Source organism: Agelaius tricolor, unplaced genomic scaffold (assembly GCF_023055355.1).
Source record: "Agelaius tricolor isolate 1412-34295 unplaced genomic scaffold, bAgeTri1.0.p SCAF_29, whole genome shotgun sequence".
NCBI lineage: Eukaryota > Metazoa > Chordata > Aves > Passeriformes > Icteridae > Agelaius > Agelaius tricolor.
Window position 1 is genome coordinate 7000648 of NW_027269289.1, and position 19990 is coordinate 7020637.

At 46.2% G+C, this 19990-nt stretch overlaps 2 protein-coding genes across 4 annotated transcripts in view; both read left to right on the forward strand.

Annotated features, from left to right (window-relative positions):
* Positions 1–1234: 1234 nt before the first annotated feature.
* LAYN (layilin) lies at positions 1235–11623 on the forward strand. Of its 3 annotated transcripts, none has more exons than XM_071449614.1 (8): positions 1235–1488; positions 2038–2064; positions 3715–4012; positions 7194–7351; positions 8128–8166; positions 8554–8637; positions 9004–9106; positions 10156–11623. In XM_071449614.1, exons 1-8 carry the CDS (start codon positions 1422–1424, stop codon positions 10493–10495), a joined length of 1116 nt encoding a protein of 371 aa, XP_071305715.1. In that variant the 5' UTR covers positions 1235–1421; the 3' UTR covers positions 10496–11623. The 3 variants fall into 3 exon arrangements, with proteins under 3 accessions (XP_071305715.1, XP_071305716.1, XP_071305717.1); XM_071449615.1 differs by having other exon boundaries at positions 1236–1488; positions 2041–2064; XM_071449616.1 differs by lacking the exon at positions 2038–2064 and having other exon boundaries at positions 1236–1488.
* A 3914-nt stretch (positions 11624–15537) lies between these two features.
* Positions 15538–19990, forward strand: part of SIK2 (salt inducible kinase 2) — a 36317-nt gene continuing 31864 nt past the window's right edge. The window contains exon 1 of the mRNA XM_071449473.1: positions 15538–15812. Within this exon, the coding sequence (XP_071305574.1) occupies positions 15663–15812 (150 nt within the window). The 5' untranslated portion in view covers positions 15538–15662. The remainder of the gene's footprint in view (positions 15813–19990) is intronic.

Sequence of the window (19990 nt, forward strand, 5' to 3'; positions counted from 1 at the left end):
TCAGCTTTTCCTTTTCCTCCCCCTGTATTGACCACTACAGGTTGGTTTGGTGAGGAATTTGCTGCTTGTTTCACTGTTTGGGTTTGGGTTTTTTTGCCCAAAGCCTTTCTGTTGCTCTGCTCAGTAATAATGCACGTCTGAGTCTCACATGCAGCAAACGTGCAGCAATTTTGCAATTAAAATATGTGACAGCCTGAGCCATAAACAGGGCTGGATGGAGAGCCTGGGCTGCAGGAATCAGGTGTGGAGCAGCTTCCCAAGAATCCATGCAGGAATCACAATTCCCTGGCTGTGCTTCCCTTCTCAGGGCTAAAAACGCTGAGATTTTGGAGCCAATCCCGATTTTGCACTTCAGGTGTTCCTTGTGGTGATCCCTTCCTACTCAGAATAGCCAGAATATTTAGAACAGTTAGATTCAAGAATATAGAATAGAATATAGAATATACAATGTTTCTGTAGTGAGATTTAGAATAGTTAGCTTTAGAAAATAGTTAGATTTAGAAAACTGGGATTGAGATGGATAAAAAAAGTCAGTGGTTGGCTGGAGCAGCAGGAAACCATAAAGCTCATCCTGCTTCTCTGCAGCAAATCCAAGGCTGGGAAAGAGAAGGAAAAACCTTTAAAAAAGAAAATATGAATATTTAGATTTAGAAAACTGGGATTAGGATGGATTTAAATAGTGTTTGGCTGGAGCGGCAGGAAACCATAAAGCTCATTCCGTTTCTCTGCAGCAAATCCAAGGCTGGGAAAGAGAAGGAAAAACCTTAAAAAATTTAAAAAATCCGAATAGAAAACTTTTCTAAATCTAAAAAAAATCAGGGATGGATAAAATAGGTCAGTGGTTGGCTGGAGGGGCAGGAAACATTAAAGCTCATCCCATTTCTCCACAGCAAATGCACAGCTGGGAAAGAGAAGGAAAAACCTTTCCAAAAAAACCAAACGAACAAACAAACAAAAAAATCCCAATAGTTAGATTTACAAAACTGGGATTGGGATGGAGAATAGGTCAGTGGGTGGCTGGAGCGGCAGGAAACCGTGAAGCTCATCCCACTTCTCCGCAGCAAATCCACAGCTGGGAAAGCGAAGGAAAAACCTTCCCAAAAATAAATAAATAAATAAATAAATAAATAAATAAATGGGAAATCCGGAACGGCCAGCGCGGGGCTGGGTCCGCCCCTGGGTGGTTCCTGGCGGGCGGGGGCTGCGATGGGGACATAAAGCGGGATCGGGGGGATGCGGGCAGAGCCATGCGGGGCGCGGGGAGCGGCGGCCGGAGGAGGAGGGGAGCGCTGAGCCCCGGGACAACGCCGGCTCCGAGGGGCCGGGGCTGAGCCGAGGAGGAGCAGGAGGAGAGGAGGAAGGAAGGAAGGCAGGGGAGGAAGGAGGAGCTGTCGCTGTCGCTGTCCCGTCGCGGCGGAGCGATGCTGGCGGCAGCGGCGCTGTGCGCGGCCGCGCTGGGCTGCGCGGCGGGGGCGCGGCTGCTCAGCGGTAAGAGGGGCTGGGGATCGCTGCGAGATCGTGTGGGGACCCTCTCCAACCCGAAAAGATCCCGCCACCCCCGCCTCTGTGGCTGGGAGGGTCGCGATGCGCTGTCGCGACATGGGCAGGGATGCTGTCGCTTCGCGGCGGTGCAGGGAGAGGTTGGGTTTGGTGGTTCTGGGCGTCTTTTCCAACTTTTCCGGCTGATTTTCCCCGCCGGCCCGGCCCGGGGAGCTCGCTGGAGTCAGATCCCGAGTGAGGAGATAAAGGGGAAGGAGCACAAGGGATCCTTTCAGGCTGGCTCAGAGCTGCGCATTCCGGGTCCCAAACCGAGCGCTGAGAGCCAGCCAGGAATCAGCTCCAGCTCATTTCCTCTGCTGAACGCAATGGCGAGCTTGGCCGATAAGGCAGAGACTTTCTTCCTCTATTTTTTTAATGAGGAAAGAATGTGTTTGTGTGTCAGGGAAGAGCCGATGCAGTTTTTGGGACGCTGTTTCTAGAGAGTTGCAGGTTTTTAGTGACACTCTGCTGTCTGTGTTTTCCCTTTGCCTCTCCCAGCAGCAGTGGACATTTCCCTCAGAAGAGGTAAGGGGCTTTGTCTTTTCCTCAGAGTGTCAAATTTCCAAGAGAAACACAGGCTGTGCTAGAAATGTATTTTTTAGTAGTGTTGTTGGAGTAAAAATCCTGCTTCTATTGTAATCCCTTTGCAAAATGTTAGCAAGCTCTATTTCTGGCTATTTAACTGTTGAAAAATCCTAGTGTGAAAGATGTTCAAACTCCCACTCCTCCAGTGACCAACATAAAAGGATAAAGCAAAGCCAGCAATGATCCCAGGGCAGGGTTTATAACGACCTGTCCTTGCATTATCCATTTGTTCCAAGCACACCACAAGTGTTGCTGAATGTTTTCCTTCTGTAAAAACATGTAGGTTAGCAGATTGTGCCTGCAAAGAAATATTTACTGAGCAAAACAAAGCTGTTTGTTTCCACAGTCTAAATATTGGGACTGCTCTGCTGAAAAAAAACACCCGAGTGCATCATTTTGGATGATGTGTCTTTTCACTTTGATCTTCCCTCGGAACCAAAATAAGCTCTGCTGCTTCTGCATGAGACAATCCTTGGCTTGTGACAGCCTGAAAACAGACATTGTTTACTCCCTGGGCAGGCAGAAACATTGCAGAGCTGGAAACTGGGCTGTGGGAATTCATCCTGTGATCCCCAGTACAGATCCTGGAAATAAAAGAGCTTGAGGTTGGATGTAAATCAGAAATTCTGCCCTGTGAGGGCGGTGAGGCCCCGCTTGGCCAGAGGAGTTGGGGATGTCCCATCCCTGGCAGTGCCCAAGGCCAGGCTGGACTGGGCTTGGAGCAGCCTGGGACAGTGGGAGGTGTCCCCATGAGGGGGTTTTAAGGTCCTTTCCAACCCCAAATAATCTGGGATTCTATGGCACTGCAATATCCATTGAACTATTGCATATAGATATAGCTATATTGCATATCTGTATTATATCTATATTGCATATCTATATTGTATGTTTATTGCATATCTATATAATCTATATTATATCTATCTATATTGCATATAGATAATCTATATTATATCTATATTGCATATCTATATCTATAGTGCATATCTATATAATATATATCTATCTATATTGCATATAGATAATATATATTGCATCTATATTATCTACTATAGATATAATATACATTTAATCTATATTGCATATCTATATATCTATATTGCATAGAGATATATATTATATTTATTGTATATCTATATTATATCTATATTACATATTGAAATATATTATTGCATGAATGATTAATTCTTGCTATCTCTGCTTGTATTTGAAATCTCTAATTTTTACCATTTAATTCCTTAAAAATAATCATAATTTTAAAAGCCTCTTGGAACCCTTGCAGGGGAACTTTGCTTTTTAAGAGGTTGCATGTGCCAGCTTGCTCTGGCATAGTGTTTCTTTGGGAGGAACTCCCAGGGTCTGCAAATCCCAGAAAAATCATGAGAAGAGCAGGACATGAAAGGACCTAAACTTTGAGATTCACTAATAAAAATCTGGAGGTGCCATTTACCAGCCTAGTAACACAAAACCCTTTTACCTGTGTTGTGTTCTCCATATAAACAGCACAAAACTCATTCAAAGCGATGTTTTATTTCCATTTTGCTGCTGTTTAGTGCCATTCCTGTGACAGTTTTCTCTCCCTCCCCGCAGGGCAGACGGTTTGCAGGCGTGGGACACAGAAACCCTGCTACAAAATCGTTTATTTCCACGATGCCTCCCGCAGGACCAGCTATGAGGAGGCTCACCTGGCCTGCAGAGCTGACGGGGGACACTTGGTCAGCATCGAGAGCCCAGCGGAGCAGAGACTGATTGAGTCATTGATCAGGGGCCTCCTGGCCTCAGATGGGGACTTCTGGATAGGGCTCAGGAGGAGGAAGGAGGACGGGGACAACGGCACTGAGTGTCACAGCTTCTACTCCTGGTCAGACGGGAGCTCGTCCAAATTTCGGTGGGTACCTGGGAGTGGCACTGTGGGACTGGCAGGGCCCTCAGGAATTCGGGATTTTGTCCAGTAAATCCAGGCAGTGACAGCTGTCACTTGTCCTCCTCCTGTGTTGTATTTTCGGAGGCCTCCACTGTTGGGAGGAAGGATGACTCTGACTCCATGTTCTCAGAAGGCTAATTTACTATTTTGTGATCCATATTATATTGAAGAATGCTATACTGAACTGTTACAAGGATACAAATAGAAGGCTAAAAGATAATAATGAAAAACTCGTGACTCTCTTCTCAGAGTCCAACACAACTTAGCTCCAACTGGCCATTAAGTCAAAACAATTCACATGAAAGCAATGAAACAATCTCCAAACCCATTCCAAAGCAGCAAAACACAGGAGAAGATATATAACAATCAGATAATTATTGTTCTCATTTTGATCTGAGGCTTCTCAGCTTCCCAGGAGAAAAATCCTGGGCAAAGGGAATTTTCAGAAAATGTGACGGTGACACTTCTGCACCCATCCCATCGCCCTCCTGGTGGTGCTCCATGGCAGTGGCTGCTTTAGGCTAAATTGATCATTTTGGGGGGCAAAAAGGGGGGGAAACAACAAGAGCTGTGGCCTTAAAATCTCTGATTAGGCAGCTACAAATGACCTGAAGATTCCTACACTGCAGAGCCCATAATGTCACTGTCGGGGCGGTCACGACACAGAGCAGAGACCAAAAGCAGTCTCAGCTGGCAACTCCTTATTATTGAACGTGGCTGACTTTTATACACTTTGCAATTGTTTATGCTCCTTCTGCCCCAACTATTGGCCACAATGAGTCAACATAATACTATTGGTGAAATAATTATAATTATAATAGTTATATATAGTTATATATAGTTATATATAGTTATATATAGTTATATATAGTTATATATAGTTATATATAGTTATATATATATGGTTATATATAGGTATATATATATAGTTATATATAGTTATAGATATAGTTATATATTTAGTTATATATAGTTATATATATAGTTGTATATAGTTATATATATATAGTTATATATAGTTATATATATAGTTATATATAGTTATATATATATAGTTATATACAGTTATATATATAGTTATATATAGTTATATATAGTTATATATATAGTTATAATAGTTATATATATATATAGTTATAATAGTTATATATATATATATATATATATATAGTTATAATAGTTATAACTATAATAGTTATACTATTGGTGAGAAGTTATAGTGACTTAACTAACTTTCTAAAAATGCTTCCTCCAGCTGCAAGGTTCTCTTATCTTTCTTCTCTCGCTCTCCTTGCTTACAGCCTTGAAGAGAGCTCCTTATCAGCTTCTTCTTTCTCCTCAGCTTCTCCTCACTCCTTTAGCTAACAGGCCTGCTGTTAGTCCCTTCCACACCATAAAGTTTATACCTGCTGTCCTGAAAAATGAAAAATTTTATTCCCCTACTGAAGGCTCCTGCACTGCAGATCCCATAAAGTTTTATACCTGATGTCCTGAATAATGAAAAATGGGATTCCCTTACTGAGGGAATAGTATTTTTTTCCTGTGAGACAGCAAAATATTAGAGCTGCAGGATTTATTGCAGCCATGGAAAACTAAAGTTTTCACAGCAATTTAAAATTTCTGCTTCCTTGTCTTAAGGAACCACAGGATTTGTTATAATTAAATTATAAAAGCGACAACATTGACACCAATTTGCATCCTTGTATCAGACATGTAAAAAAACACCTTGAAATTTTGACCTTTTTGCTCTGGGAGCAGCCCATAAAGCATTTCATTCTCTCAGAAATGAACAAATAAAACCAGGTTTTAGCATTATTTGATATCTTAAATTCTCTCCCGTGGTTCAGATATTGGGGGTGGATAATGGGAAGCTGGAACCAGAATCTGCTGCTAAGAAACAGGCACAGCTTTCCTGCCTTCCATTGGTGAGACATTCTTCTTTCTGCTGAATTACAGAGCCAAGGAAAACACCAGGGGAGGAAGGAAATGAGGGAGGAATAAAGCATTGGAATGGTTGGAAAAACACCATTTAAAATGGGTGTTCTCCCATGCTGAGTACCTCGGGATATCTGGAATTATTTATGTCCTATGCATAATTCTTGGCAGGCAGAAAATTGCTCATTCCAGAATCAATGGGGATTGAACAATTGGCAAAATCAGGGCACTTTTAGAGGTGTTTTCTGAGTTACATAAAATATCTCCTCACCAACAGTGATTTTACAGTGCTGCCTCTTCCTGTGCACTGCCTGGAAAAGCAGCACAGGTGGCTGGTGGTGAGGTTTATTCTTAGAAAACAAAAAAAAAAGAAGTTATCTGCAAGACTGTGGTGGTGCATTTCTGACAGAGGAAGCCAGGTTCTGCTTCAGATTTTTCTTTTTTTTTTCATTAAATAGGTGCCAAAATTCTGCAGGCATTGAGACTGAGAAAGCAAAAATTACGATTTTTTCACAGGTTCAAAATTGTGTGGAGAAATTCCTCTGCAAGGCTCAGTGAAAGCTCAGGAGAACTTGGACTTTCTCTACACAATTGCAGCTCATTTTGAGCTACTTTAATGTTCAAGAAATGACCTTGTCTACAAGAAAATGGTGAATTCTAAACCCACGTTGTTAAAGATGTACCCAGGGACCAGAACCGAATCCTCGTTTCTGGTTTATTCCATGGTGTCCATACTCATTGCCACAACATTTAAGAAAAAAAATTCATTAAAAAATAATTATAAAAATCTGTTAATTGAACTAGCTGGGACCTTTTGGTAATGCTGACTGGGAGAGGAAGGAGGGAAGGGAAATTGTGAGGAGCTCAACCCTTTGCTTGCCCGCATTTGTTGAACTTGCTTGCAGGGTTTGAAAAATCTGAATTAAAAGAACAAACAACTGCATTTCATCCCTCCCATTTTCCATTTGCAGTGGAGGAAAATTTCCCTTCAGAGGGGAGGGAAATTGTGAGGAGCTCAACCCTTTGCTCTCTGATACTTGTCGAGCTTGCTTGCGGGGTTTGAAAAAATCTGAACTAAAAGAACAAATAACCGCATTTCACCCCTCCCATTTTCCCCAGTGGAGCTGCAGGGCGGGCCATAACCCCTCTAACTCTGCTTTTTCCCCCCTCCAAGGCGCCCCTGAGGTGGTTTTTCTGTGTGTTTCCCCAGGAACTGGTACGTGGACGAGCCGTCGTGCGGGGCCGAGGTGTGCGTGGTGCTCTACCACCAACCCTCTGCCCCTCCCAGGCTGGGGGGGCCCTACATGTTCCAGTGGAATGATGACAGATGCACCATGAAAAACAACTTCATCTGCAAATATTCCCAGGGTGAGGAGGCTCTGTGGGGTCACAGGCCCCCAGGAGGAGGAATGGGGAGTGTGGTGGGTGATTGGGAAATTCTGGAGGGGCTTGAGAGGTGGCCTGCAAGGAAAGCTGAATTAATAGATTAAATAATGATTGATGATTAATTAATAATTGATGATTTTTGAGTGTATCCACAGCAAGGAAGGAGACAAGGCTGGGAACAGATTAGGAAAGATACATGAAAATGTTTGAAAACTGGACTACGTGCATGAGTACGTGTGTATACATGACTTATTAAATTTCTGTTAAACTCACAGAAATTTCTCTAAGTTATACAGAATTTCTGTTTCACAGAATTTACAGAATTTCTGTTTTACAGAAGTTCTGTGAACTTACAGAATTTTCTCTAAAGCTTACCAATCATATTGATGCTAATAGCTTTGCACCAATGAATATAATGAATTATTGTGGTGCAGTTAATGATATAAGGCCAGGCTTTGTTAAGAGTATAGAAGCTGGAGAACATGCAGAATTAAACCTTTTTCTCCTTAGATACTGATCACGTGTGTGTCACATCCAACATAACAGGGACAGAAAACCCTCCCTCAGTTTTTAATTCATGCAGCAAATGAGGAAAAAATCCCAGTGTCTGTAGCTGCTTGTGGTTTGCATCAATTCCCTGGGGGTTTTTGTGAGGGGTTTGAGGTCTCACATTGGGGGAGAACACAGAAGAGCTGTGCTCATGTTGGAAATTGTGCATTTCACTCATGGGGAAATTCTGCATTTCTCTTTTCTTCCAGAGAAGCCAACAAGAGCTCCAATAGACAATTCCCGAAGAGGTGAGTTGGACATATTTGTTTGGGAATTAAAAAAAAATTATTTAAACATTTTTAATCATTAAAATAATTATTTCAATTAATAATTATTTTAATTATCAATTATTTTTTAAAAATAATATCTACTGCTGGCTTGCAGTGGAAATACTCTGCCATTCACTGTCAAGGACACCCAAAAAGAAGCTCCCCTGCAGTTTGCACTTCTCCTGTGCTGTTCCCTGCCCCATCCTGCAGGGAAAATCCTGCAGGGATTGAAGTGCAAGAATTCCAGTGCACCTCATGCATCCTTGCAGCTCTCAGCCTCTTCAATCTCCTCTCAGCCTTGCTTTTTTATTATTAAAAAAATAAAATAATAAAATTTGCAGAATTAATGAAGCTGCTTCTTTCCAGCTGTGGCAACAGAGCCCTGGAAGCCAAAATTCCCAGAGGAACGCGGGCGGAAAGGTGGCAATGGAACAGCTGGGAGAGCCAAAGGTAAATTCTGCTCTCAAAATCTCATTTCAAGTGTTTGGCTCAAAATGTGGAAGGCTGAATATAGAAAACAACCTCTGGGAAAAAAACTTCCCTCAGTATTTCACAGACAGAATAAGGAGGTTGCTCTGGAGGTAAAAATGTTCAAAATCCAAAGCTGTGCCAAGTATTTTGGGTGTGAAAAAGCCACTTTTGTTATTTATTTATTGTGAATTATATTATTTATTGTGAATGTTATATAATGAATATTATATTATTATTGAGGATTTTATTACTATATTTATTGTGAATGTTTTGTTTGTACACCTGTGATTAACCATGAAAAACTTGCAATTTCTTCTCATGACCCTGCTTCATTTTTACCCCCAGAACCCATTCAGGGCCTTGCCTTTGTCCTCATTTCCAGCGTTCCTGTGCTGCTTCTCCTGCTGGCCATCACAGGCATCTCCTGCTTTTGGCTGTTCATGAAGAGGTGAGTGGAGTTTTTGTGTTCCTTCTGAATTAGCAGTGGCACCTTGTCCTGTTCACAGCTAATTTTACCATCCTGTAAAAAGCTCTGCACAGGAGTGTTTGCAGCCAAAGAAATGCTGAAAAAGTGATGCTGATGCTCCAGGCTGAGTTAATTGGAAGTAAAACTCTAAGTAAATCACATTATTTCTTTTCCTGCATTCACAGACATAGCAGGCAGGAAAAAAATATCGCCAAGATTACAATTTGGATGTGTTGACCCTTCTACTTTTCTTATTCAAGCTTTGAATTATCAGAAGTTCCCCTTCAAAAGCAAAAAAGAATTGCAGCAATGGAAACAAAAGTACAAAAACAATTTGGAGCAGAGAATGTTTAGCAATGCCCTCTCCTTGCTTTCCCTGCATGCACAGCAGCTTGGAGGGGGAATGCTGGCTGGGATTTTGGGAATGTCAGGAGGAGTTTTGCTGCCCCAGCCTCTGAGCTCAGCAGGTCCTGCCCTGGGATCTTCCAGGAGAGCAGCCTGGGAATAAGGAATGTCCTGGGAACAAGGAATGTCCTGGGAATAAGGAATGTCCAGACTCATCACCAAATCACTGTCAGAGCTCTGCTGCTGGTTTGTGTTTTCCTCTGTGTTATTTCATGGCTTTTCCCTTTTTCCCTGCCCTCCTTAAGGAGACAGGAGCTGCTGGATGTGGCCTTCAGCAGGTCCTGCCCTGGGATTTTCCAGGAGAGCAGCCTGGGAATAGGGAATGTCCTGAGCCCAGCTTTGCTCAAAGCCCATCACCAAATCACTGTCAGAGCTCTGCTGTTGGTTTGTGTTTTCCTCTGGGCTATCTCATGGCTTTTCCCTTTTTCCCTGCCCTCCCAAGGAGACAGGAGCTGCTGGATGTGGCCCTGCCCTGGGATTTTCCAGGAGAGCAGCCTGGGAACAAGGAATGTCCTGGGAATAAGGAATGTCCAGGCTCATCACCAAATCACTCTGAGTTCTGCCACTGGTTTGTGTTTTCCTCTGGGCAATTTCATGGCTTTTCCCTTTTTCCCTGCCCTCCCAAGGAGACAGGAGCTGCTGGATGTGGCCCCGAAGGGTGACAGGAGCTGGCTGCCCCAGCCCGGCAGGGACAGCCCCAGGCTGGACATCTCCAGGGTGATCCACAGGCAATCCGAAGCTGACCTGGCTGGGGCCAGGCCTGGCACAAAGAATTCCTCCTTCCGTGCCCAGGAGGGGCTGCAGAGCCCCTGCAGGGAGCCCCGGGACGCCTCCAGCAGGGGCTGGGTGGCACCGGCCGGCGCGGAGAGCGGCTTTGTCACCAACGACATCTACGAGCTCTGCGGGGACCGCGTGGGCAGGAGCAAGGAGTCCACTTGGGTGGACAATGAGATTTATGGATACTGAGGAAATGGACCCAAAAAAGCCACTGGAATTTGGATTTTGGGTGTCGGCAAGAGCTTTCTTGCCCTCTCTATGCACTTGTTTGGTAATGGGGTGTGTGGTGTTGTGAGGGACTCCAGGATGAGGTGAGAGATGAGAATCTGACTCCGTGTTTCAGAAGATTGATTTATTATTTTATGATATATATTATATTAAAAGAAAATTATATCCTAAAACTATACTAAAAGAATAGAAGAACGGATTTCATCAGAATGCTTGAAAGAAATAGAAAATAATTATAATAAAATCTTGTGACTGACCAGAGAGTCCGAGCCAGCTGGGCTGTGATTGGCCATTAATAAAAAACAACCACATGAGACCAATCCCAGATGTCCCTGTTGCATCCCACAGCAGCAGATAACGATTGGTTACATTTCATTTCTGAGGCCTCTCAGCTTCTCAGGAGAAAGGATCCCAGCAAAAGGATTTTTCATAAAATTTGTCCGTGACTACAACGTGGACACGCAACTCTCCAAGGTAAAAAAGAGAGAAGTTTTATTTCTGAGTCCCAACGTTTATAGATTTCCAAGAGTGACAGTGGATTGGAGGGGGACAGTGCCACCTCTCAATGACACTGCACAAACCAACAGCCCATCAAATTTCTCCTCCTCCATAAAAGAATGCAAACCAATCAGTTATTTACAGAAAGCGTGTGAGAAAGTTCATTTACAAGAATGTAAAAATCAGAAAGCTTAGAAAAACTTAAAACATCAGGGTGACAATAGTGTGTGTGGTGTTTGTCCTGGTTTTGCATTGTGCCCTTATTCTTCTATTTTCTGCAGGAATAGGGGTTTTTAAAGATCCGAACTGAAAGGAATGTACAGATTTTGCTTTGCACCAAGGCCCCAGGAATGGCTTGTTCATACCCTCCATTCCTTTTTGTACCAAAGATATGCCTAAACTGAAGGACAATCCAAAATCCTTATTTATTTATAGACCTCCTCCTCCTCCTCAAAGGTGCTAAAAGTTCCCTTTAATGTGTGGTGGAGCTTTCCTGGAGATGCTGAACGTGGCAGGTGGGGAAGGAATCCCTGGGTTTGCTTTGCTTGTGTGTGTGACTTTCACTGTGCCTATTAAATTTCTTTATCTCAACCCATGAGTTTGCTCATTTTTACTCCTCCAATTTCCTCCCTCATTCTGCTGGAAGGGGCAGAGACCAAGAAGTGGAAGGGGAATGACCAAGCAACCAAGGAGTGCCAGGAAGGAACACAAATATTTCACACTTTTGTTCTGCAGGTGATTTTCTGGCTCCAGGAGAGGAGCATTGCTGCAGGACAAGACTATGAAGCACCTAAAATGCGTTTTGGTTGCCTAAAAGTTGGCTGTTCTCCATTGCACGTCAATAAATTAAATAGGAAAATGAAAAAAAAAAATTCATAAGCTGGGAGGAAACAAAGCTTTGGCAAAAAGGTGTTTTAAATGTGGCTGAAACAACAACAGAACTGAGTGCAGGCACAGCCATGAATCTCTTCTGCCAAAATAGGCAGGAAGAAGATTTTAGATCTCTGAGCTGTTGCTGACTGTTGCAAACTCTGAAATATTTCAATTGTCACAGCTGCTTCTCACTTCCTAAATGTCCCAGGTGCTGTGGCTGCAGTGTCAGAGAGGCTGTTCCTCCACCAGGACGTGGTACAAATAAAGCCCTGAAAGGAGAAATCCCTTTAAAAAATAAATAATCTTCTAATTGTTCTGAAAACAGTATCAAGTGGGCAACAATCTCTCCTGAAAAGCAAAATCCTGGTACAGGATCCTGGTCAGGGCTGGGCGCTCACAATATCTGGAGTTTCTAATGCAGTAATTAATGCAAATCAAGCAAAAGTCTGCCCACTTTCAATCCTGGATTCCTGGCCTCCTTATTTTTTCTTTTTGGCAGCTATTAAGCATCTTTTAGGCATTGAAAATGAGGAGAACTTGTCAGATGCTGGAGCTCAGCTGTGTAAAGCCAAATCTCGGCAGCCAAACGTGTGGCCCGACCTCTTGAGCCGCCCCCGGGCTCGGGCAGCGATCTGAGTGTGCTGGGCGTTATTAAAGTGAGGAAATTTCATAAATTTGGGATTTATCAATCCTTTGGGGCATCCCAGCTGCGGGAGGATGTGCGGGAGCAGCGACCACACGAGGGCATGTGCGCTCCACGTTGTGTCCTGGAAATTCCGCTCAGCCCCGTTCGGGAGGAGTTTGAATCCCTTTTCTTGGAGCAGAGCAAAATCCATCAGCGGCTGCTGAAAGCTGCCCTGCAGAAGATGTTTTTTGGGGTTTTTTTTTTTTTTTTGTTTTTTGGGGTTTTTTTGTGGGTTCAGTTCCTCTCGCTGCGTTTTTAAACCCTGTTTTTTGTGACCTGAACTTTCCAGCTCTGTGGTGGGGTTTCTGCAGAGATTTTCTCTTCCGAGCACCCAAATCTGGCTCAGTCGTTCGTTTTCATTAATCTGGCTCAATCATTCAAATCTGGCTCAATCAATCAATCATTCACCCTCACCAGGATGAGGCTTGGAAAGTGGGCAGGAAGCAAATAAATGTTTGGAGGATAAAAGCTTCATTTAGGGTGACGTGAGTGAGAAGGAGTATTAGGTAACATTCTGTAGGAAAAAAAGTAACTTTTGACACGCCGAGTTTGGATTTGAAGAAAAGGTGAAAGAGGAGTGAAATTCGGCAAGTGGCAGCTCGGGATGACACCATTTGCTATTCAAAGAGGATTCTGGAAGGCTCTCTCACGTAGCCATCAATCACGGAAAGGGTGGATGTCTGACTAACCCCAGCCATCAGTTACTCACTGCCAGAACTTCTGCAGGGGATAAATAGAGCAGCAGCAGCTCCCTGCTTCTCCATGGCAGCCCGAGCCAGCAGCGTCATCCCCAAATGTCACTCCTTGGAGGAATCTCGTCAGCAGTGAAGGACAAGCATTAATTTCTGCACAGAGACCTTCAGTTCCCTCTGCAGAACAGTCATCGCTGCTTGACACAGAACAAAAGTAACTTTTCACAAGGATGAGGCAGCTTTACGTGTAAAATCTGCCTAAAAAGGGAAAGAATGACACAGCTTTGTTCCTTGCATTCTTCCACTCTTTTCCTTTTTTCTTTTTTTTTTTTTTAGTGTCCACTCTGTGTGTTCCTAAAGCTCTGTGGCTGATTCAACAGGCACGTGCTGTGCCATCAGCTCTGGGCTGGGCCTGGTTTAGTCAGGGGAACTAAAAGATTCCAGGAGTGATTCCTGGTTCCCAAATGTCAGGAAGGCACCAGTCCTTCAGCCTGGGATGGAGCAGGGGAGAGGGAGGGACAGGCATGAAAGCAGAGAGCAAAGATTGCTGAAACAAACGTGGAATTTGAAAATGCAGGTGCACCTTTTAAATGCACACTTGGTAAGTGTATCCTTTAAATGCACACTTAGGTGCTAAAGCAGAATGAGTGGACTCAGCACTGAAAAGGAAATTCAGCACTGAAAAGGAAATTCAGCAGAAAGGGCCTTAAATTTCTTCACACATTCTCAGCTCTGACAGTCCTCAGACCATTTCGGGTCAAAGGGACCCACAGAACTTCCAAATCTGCCTTTCCAAATGTGCAGGAAATAAAAAGAGAAGAATAATTCCCTGAGAAAGGACCTGCAAAAATCACCCTGTGCAATGACAAAAGTCATTTAAGGGCTTTATTCAAACACCCCTCAGACACTGCCAGGCTTGGGCCACTGAGCAGCTCCCTGGGAAGCTTTGAGCACTCTCTTGGTTCAGAAATGCTCCATAACCTCCAGGACCTCTCCTGACACAGCTTTGAGCCATCCCCACGTGTCCTGTGGCTGGGAGAAGAGCTCAGCACCTCCCTCTCCGCATCCCCTCCTCAGGAAGTTGCAGAGAGCCTGAGGTTGTTCCTCTTCATCCAAAAACGAGCAGGGCGTGTTTGGCTCACAGAGGGCTCAGGGGATGTCACCAAGGTGGACAAACATCTCCAGAGGGTGTCAGAGGATGGGGACAGGCTCCGTTCAGTGTGACAGGATGAGGAACAACGGTCAGAAATTTAAAACTAAACCCCAAGTTCCACCCCAAAACGGGTCAGAACTTCTTCCCATGGAGGGTGGCAGCGCTGCCCAGGGGTTGGAGGCACCCGAGGCACCCGGCCGTGCTGCGGTGCCACCTGCCCCAGGGAGGGGACCGTCCCTCGGCGAGGGCGCTGGACCGGGAAATGCCAGCGCGGAGGGGACGTTCCTGTGGCTTCCGAGCCCTGGGGACACAGCGCGGGTGCCCCGGGGCTGGCGGCACTGGCGGGGACACAGCGCGGGTGCCGCGGGTGTCCCCCGGGGGTTGGTGGCACTGGCACTGTCCCAGCGCGGGTGGCCCTGTCCCCGCGCGGTGCCCCCCGGTGCCGGTGGCCCTGTCCCTGTCCCCGCGCGGTGTCCCGGTGTCCCGGTGTCCCGGTGCCGGTGTCCCTGTGCCCGATCCCGGGTGTCCCGAGTGTCCGGGTGTCCCGGTGTCCCGGTGCCGGTGTCACTGTCCCTGTCCCGGTGTCCCGGTGTCACTGTCCCTGTCCCCGCGCGGTGTCCCGGTGTCCCGGTGCCGGTGTCACTGTCCCTGTCCTGGTGTCCCGGTGTCCCGGTGTCCCGGTGTCCCGGTGTCCCGGTGTCACTGTCCCTGTCCCTGTGCCGGTGTCCCGGTGTCCCGGTGCCGGTGTCACTGTCACTGTCACTGTCACTGTCCCTGTCCCTGTCCCGGTGTCCCGGTGTCCCGGTGTCCCTGTCCCTGTCCCGGTGTCCCGGTGCCGGTGTCACTGTCACTGTCACTGTCACTGTCCCTGTCCCTGTCCCGGTGTCCCGGTGTCACTGTCCCTGTCCCTGTGCCGGTGTCCCGGTGTCCCGGTGCCGGTGTCACTGTCACTGTCACTGTCCCGGTGTCCCTGTCCCTGTCCCGGTGTCCCGGTGTCCCGGTGTCACTGTCACTGTCCCTGTCCCTGTCCCTGTCCCGGTGTCCCGGTGCCGGGGCGGGCCGTGCCGGGGCGGTTGCCATGGCGAGGCCCCGCCCGCGGTGACGCGCGCGGTGACGCCGCTCGGTCGCTCGGTGCCTCGCTCGGTGGCGGAGGGGGCGGCGCGGCCCCGGGGGCGCCGCGCGGAGCCGGAGCCGGAGCCGCCGCCGCCGCCGCCCCCCGAGCCCAGCATGGTGATGGCCGAGCCCCGGCGGCCCCCGGCGCTGCTGCCCCGCGGGCTCGGGCCCGTCCGCGTCGGCTTCTACGACATCGAGGGCACGCTGGGCAAGGGCAACTTCGCGGTGGTGAAGCTGGCGCGGCACCGCATCACCCGCAGCGAGGTGGGCACGGCGCGGGGGGCGCGGCGGGGCCGCGGGGGCTGCGCGGGGCCGGGGCCGCCGGGGCCGGGGCCGCCGCTTTTGTCCCTTCCGGCACCTCCCGCGGGGACGCGGAGCCCCGGCCGCCCGGGGTGGGGGGGGTTCTCCCGCTCGCATCCTCCGGGGAACGGCAGGAGAACGCCCCGAGGCCGCGCGGGGATGGCCGAGGATGGCACCCGCAGGATGTCACCCCCCTCCCCTTGGGGATGTCACCCCAAAGATGCCACCCGCGGCGCGTCACCCCCGGGATGGTGGCATCGCCCCGGGGTGGTGGCGTCGCCCCAGGGTGGCACCCCAAGGATGCTCCGGGGCTGCTCCAGCGCCACTTTCTGCTCCCTGCGGAGGGTCAGACCTTGTGCTGTGCCTGCCGTGGTGCCCTGGGGATTTTGGGGTTTCCTGACCCGGGCAATGCTGGGTTATCTGTTCCAGCAGAGGAACTTGGTGTGTGTGTGCTGAATTCTTCAGCACGGCATCCTCCAACTTCACCAAATCCAACCATTTTTAGCCCCTTTGTTTCACCGCCCCCGTGTATTACCCGGTGATTATTGTTAATACCTGGTGCTTTACCTAAAACAGAAATGATTGTCAGTCTGCCTGGGTAAAAATGCAGTCGTGTTCACTTTAAAAAAAAAAAATAAAAAAGGAAAGAAAAAAAAAAAAAAAAGGAGGTATTTGATGAGAGCAATGGCTCTGGAGCTTCCTCTTCTGTTTTAGGTAGTTTTAGTTGCTACACCTAGAGGTGAGATTTTTGTAAGGCTCTCTTCTGCTCTGTTCCATTGGTGACTGAAGAGGAGGTTCCTGCTGCTCTGTACTTGACCAAAGTCACTAAAACCCCGTCCCAGGCGCGGACTGGAAGGGCTGCAGGTGTCCATCACCGTGAGCTTGTGCGGGAAAATCATCCCCTAAGGAATGGGGGCATTCCTGAAATCTGGAGCTCAGCTGAGCCCTGGTGCTCACAGTGCCCTGGCCACGCTGTGATTGATGAGCTCTGCAGCGCAGGGACTGAAGCAAAGTTCTCCTCTTGCCTCATTTCTCAAGTTCATCATCAACTCGGGTCTTTCCGAGCCCTTCCTTGCTCCTGCAGAAGAGCCAAGCGGTGCCAGCGCTCCCTTCCCAAGTTTGGGGCCATGTGCCAGAATTGCAAATGCTCCACTTGAAGATACTCGGTTGTCATTGCTCTTCAGCCCTCGTTTCTTTGGCAGGCTTTGTGATGGAGATGAAAACTTTAATCTTCGTTTTTGTTGTCGTTTTAGAAAGCCTGTTTGTTTAGCATTGTTGGAAATAACAAAGGTTACAGAAAACACAGAGCTTAAAAAGCTCCCCAAGTCCTGGATGATTCTTTCCTCTGTGTCCTAAGGAACTGCTGAATTCTGGTATCTTGAATTTTTTTTTTTTTTCACCAGCTTTTCTGTCCAGTCTGCAGCCTTTTTCTCTTCTGTGGGATTTTTACAGCAAATTTGCCTCTGCTGGAGGATTTTTTTATCAAGGTCTTTGATTTTTTTGAGTCAGCTCTGACTTCTGCAGTGAGAGATGCAAGAGTGTTTTTCTGGAACTGAATTGCTGACTGGGTTGCTGGAAGTATTTACACAATCTTTGAGGAAGGGGAACCCTGTTAAGATCACTTCTGGTGATGTCAGAGGAAATTAATTCCAGCCAAATACTCTTTGGAATAAGCACTTCCAGCTTGGAGCAGCTCACCTGATTGTTGGATCCCTGACACACAGAGTGGAAATCCTGCTTGGTAATGACTCCAGCCTGAAGGGTTTTCATATTCCAAGCTTATTCTAAATTGTTCCTTAAGTTCCAGTGGGAGAATATTCAGTTTTTAGGTCCTGGAAGGGCTGTGCTGGTGCACCCTCAGGTCTGTGCTGCAGGAGGATGCTGTGATGCTGCTGAGATTTGCTCCAAAATCCTGTTTTAAAAGGACTCATTGTCAAAGTTTCTCCTGAATCTCCTGATTTGAACCCTTTAGATTCAGAACCTGTTTGTTGTTGGGATTTTCTAGCACTGGCATTTTGAAATTATGTTTTATATGACTTTGACCTTTAAAATATTTGCTTTTTTTTTTTTTCTAAACACAACTCTGCCTAGCCAATAACCATCAAATTAAAAAAGATGGGCTCTTATTACCTTGAATGCAGCACTTATGGATTGTGTACAATCCATCCTTTCTATGGGAAGGCTACAGGTGAGAAAATAAAATTGTTGCCATAAATTGTGAGCAGAGGTGGAAATTAAATGGAAACAAACATGAAGCAGGAGAGCAACACAGGGTGTGTGCAAACAAAATCAGAAATCATCACTTGAATTAATGCAAGTTCTAAACAACCATACAGAAGTGTGAAAATTGGGAAAAATGGGGGGATTAATAAATATCTAATATTTCTATTAGATATTAGGTGATAAAATATCAGGAATAAATAAAATAAAGAAAGATTGTAGGAATAGAGGTGCTGCCTGACCCTTTTTACTGCCAGTCCACCCAGGGAGGGGATTAATAAACATATTAGGTGATAAAGATATTAGGAATATATAAATTAAAGAAAGATATGTAGGAATAGAGGTGCCTGACCTTTTTTACTGCCAGTCCATCCAGGAGGGAATTAATAAGGATATTAAATGATAAAGATATCAGGAATAAATAAATTAATTAAAGATATTAGGACTAGAGGTGCTGCCTGACCCTTTTTACTGCCAGTCCTCCCAGGGGGGGCTGAACCCGACCTTTGCTTGCCTTGTTTGGGTGTTTGGTGCCATTTGAGTGGAGGCCACGTGGCTTTTTCCTGCCACGCTCCATCCTTGATCCTGCTGCTCAGAAATCCTGTGATCCCAGGGCAGCTCCTGCTAATGAGGCGTGGAAATGAGCAGAGATTTTCCTGGGGAGGAGAGCAGGGAGCAGGAATAATGATTGGAAAGTTGGGAGAAGATGGGGAGGTTTGATTCCAGTGAAATGGGGTGGGGATGGAATAGGGAAAAGGTTTGGGATGTGGGGAATTGGGAAAAGGTTTGGGATGTGGGGAATAAGGAAAAGGTTTGGGATGTAGGGAATTGGGAAAAGGTTTGGGATGTGGGGAATAAGGAAAAGGTTTGGGATGTAGGGAATAGGGAGAAGGTTTGGAATGTAGGGAATAGGGAGAAGGTTTGGAGTGTAGGGAATAAGGAAAAGGTTTGGAGTGCAGGGAATAAGGAAAAGATTTGGAATGTAGGGAATAGGGAGAAGGTTTGGAGTGTAGGGAATTTGGAAAAGGTTTGGAATGTAGGGAATAGAGAAAAGATTTGGAATGTAGGGAATAGGGAGAAGGTTTGGAGTGTAGGGAATAAGGAAAAGGTTTGGAATGTAGGGAAGTTTGGAATGCAGGGAAGTTGGAAAAGGTTTGGAATGTAGGGAAGTTTGGAATGCAGGGAAGTTGGAAAAGGTTTGGAATGTAGGGAATAGGGAGAAAGTTTGGAGTGTGGGGAATTTGGAAAAGGTTTGGAGTGTAGGGAAGTTTGGAATGCAGGGAAGTTGGAAAAGGTTTGGAATGTAGGGAATAAGGAAAAGGTTTGGAGCAGTGAAGGTGCTGCCTGGAAAATGCAGGGAATTTGGGAACCCACCCCCAAATCCTTAATTAACCCCTTCCCCAAGGATTAATCCCCTGCAGAGGAGCTCTGCTCGCTGCTCCCCAGGGGAAAATAAAGCCTGGCTCTCCCAGATGTGCTTTCACCTGGTTGCTGGTACAGGGAATTTGTGTTTTTATCTGGAAATAAGTCTGGAAAATGACCCTGGAGCCCCTGGATTGGTCTGTGGCACCAGCTCAGGTGTGCTCAGGTATTTGCAGAGTGAGTAACTCCAGCAGAGACAGCAGCTCCCTGTGCCACACAGGAAAAGATGGAGTTTTCCCAGACTGCAGGAAGTTGTGTTGGTTAATTTTAATGCATTTTATCTATTTTAAGAATGTCCTGGGTTAACAAATCTGAGTTTCTGTAACCTGCAGGGACAAAGCTCTGTTTGAATGTGAATTTGTAACAGGAGGTTGTGTTGTGGTTTTGGGTTTTTTTTTTTTTTGTCTGGGTGTTTGCTTTTTGCCTTTGTTTTTCCTTTCAAGAATTAAATGCATAAAACAAAAACAATGAAAAGTGACAGTTGGAGTAGCTGAGGAACA

What these genes read in the sequence shown, in the direction of transcription:
- LAYN (XM_071449614.1), top strand. Translation starts at nt 1,422, where the DNA reads ATGCTGGCGGCAGCGGCGCTGTGCGCGGCCGCGCTGGGCTGCGCGGCG. An exon ending in GGGGGCGCGGCTGCTCAGCG is followed by an intron (nt 1,489 to 2,037) that starts GTAAGAGGGGCT and finishes TGCCTCTCCCAG; the next exon opens with CAGCAGTGGACATTTCCCTC. An exon ending in TTTTGGCTGTTCATGAAGAG is followed by an intron (nt 9,107 to 10,155) that starts GTGAGTGGAGTT and finishes TGCCCTCCCAAG; the next exon opens with GAGACAGGAGCTGCTGGATG.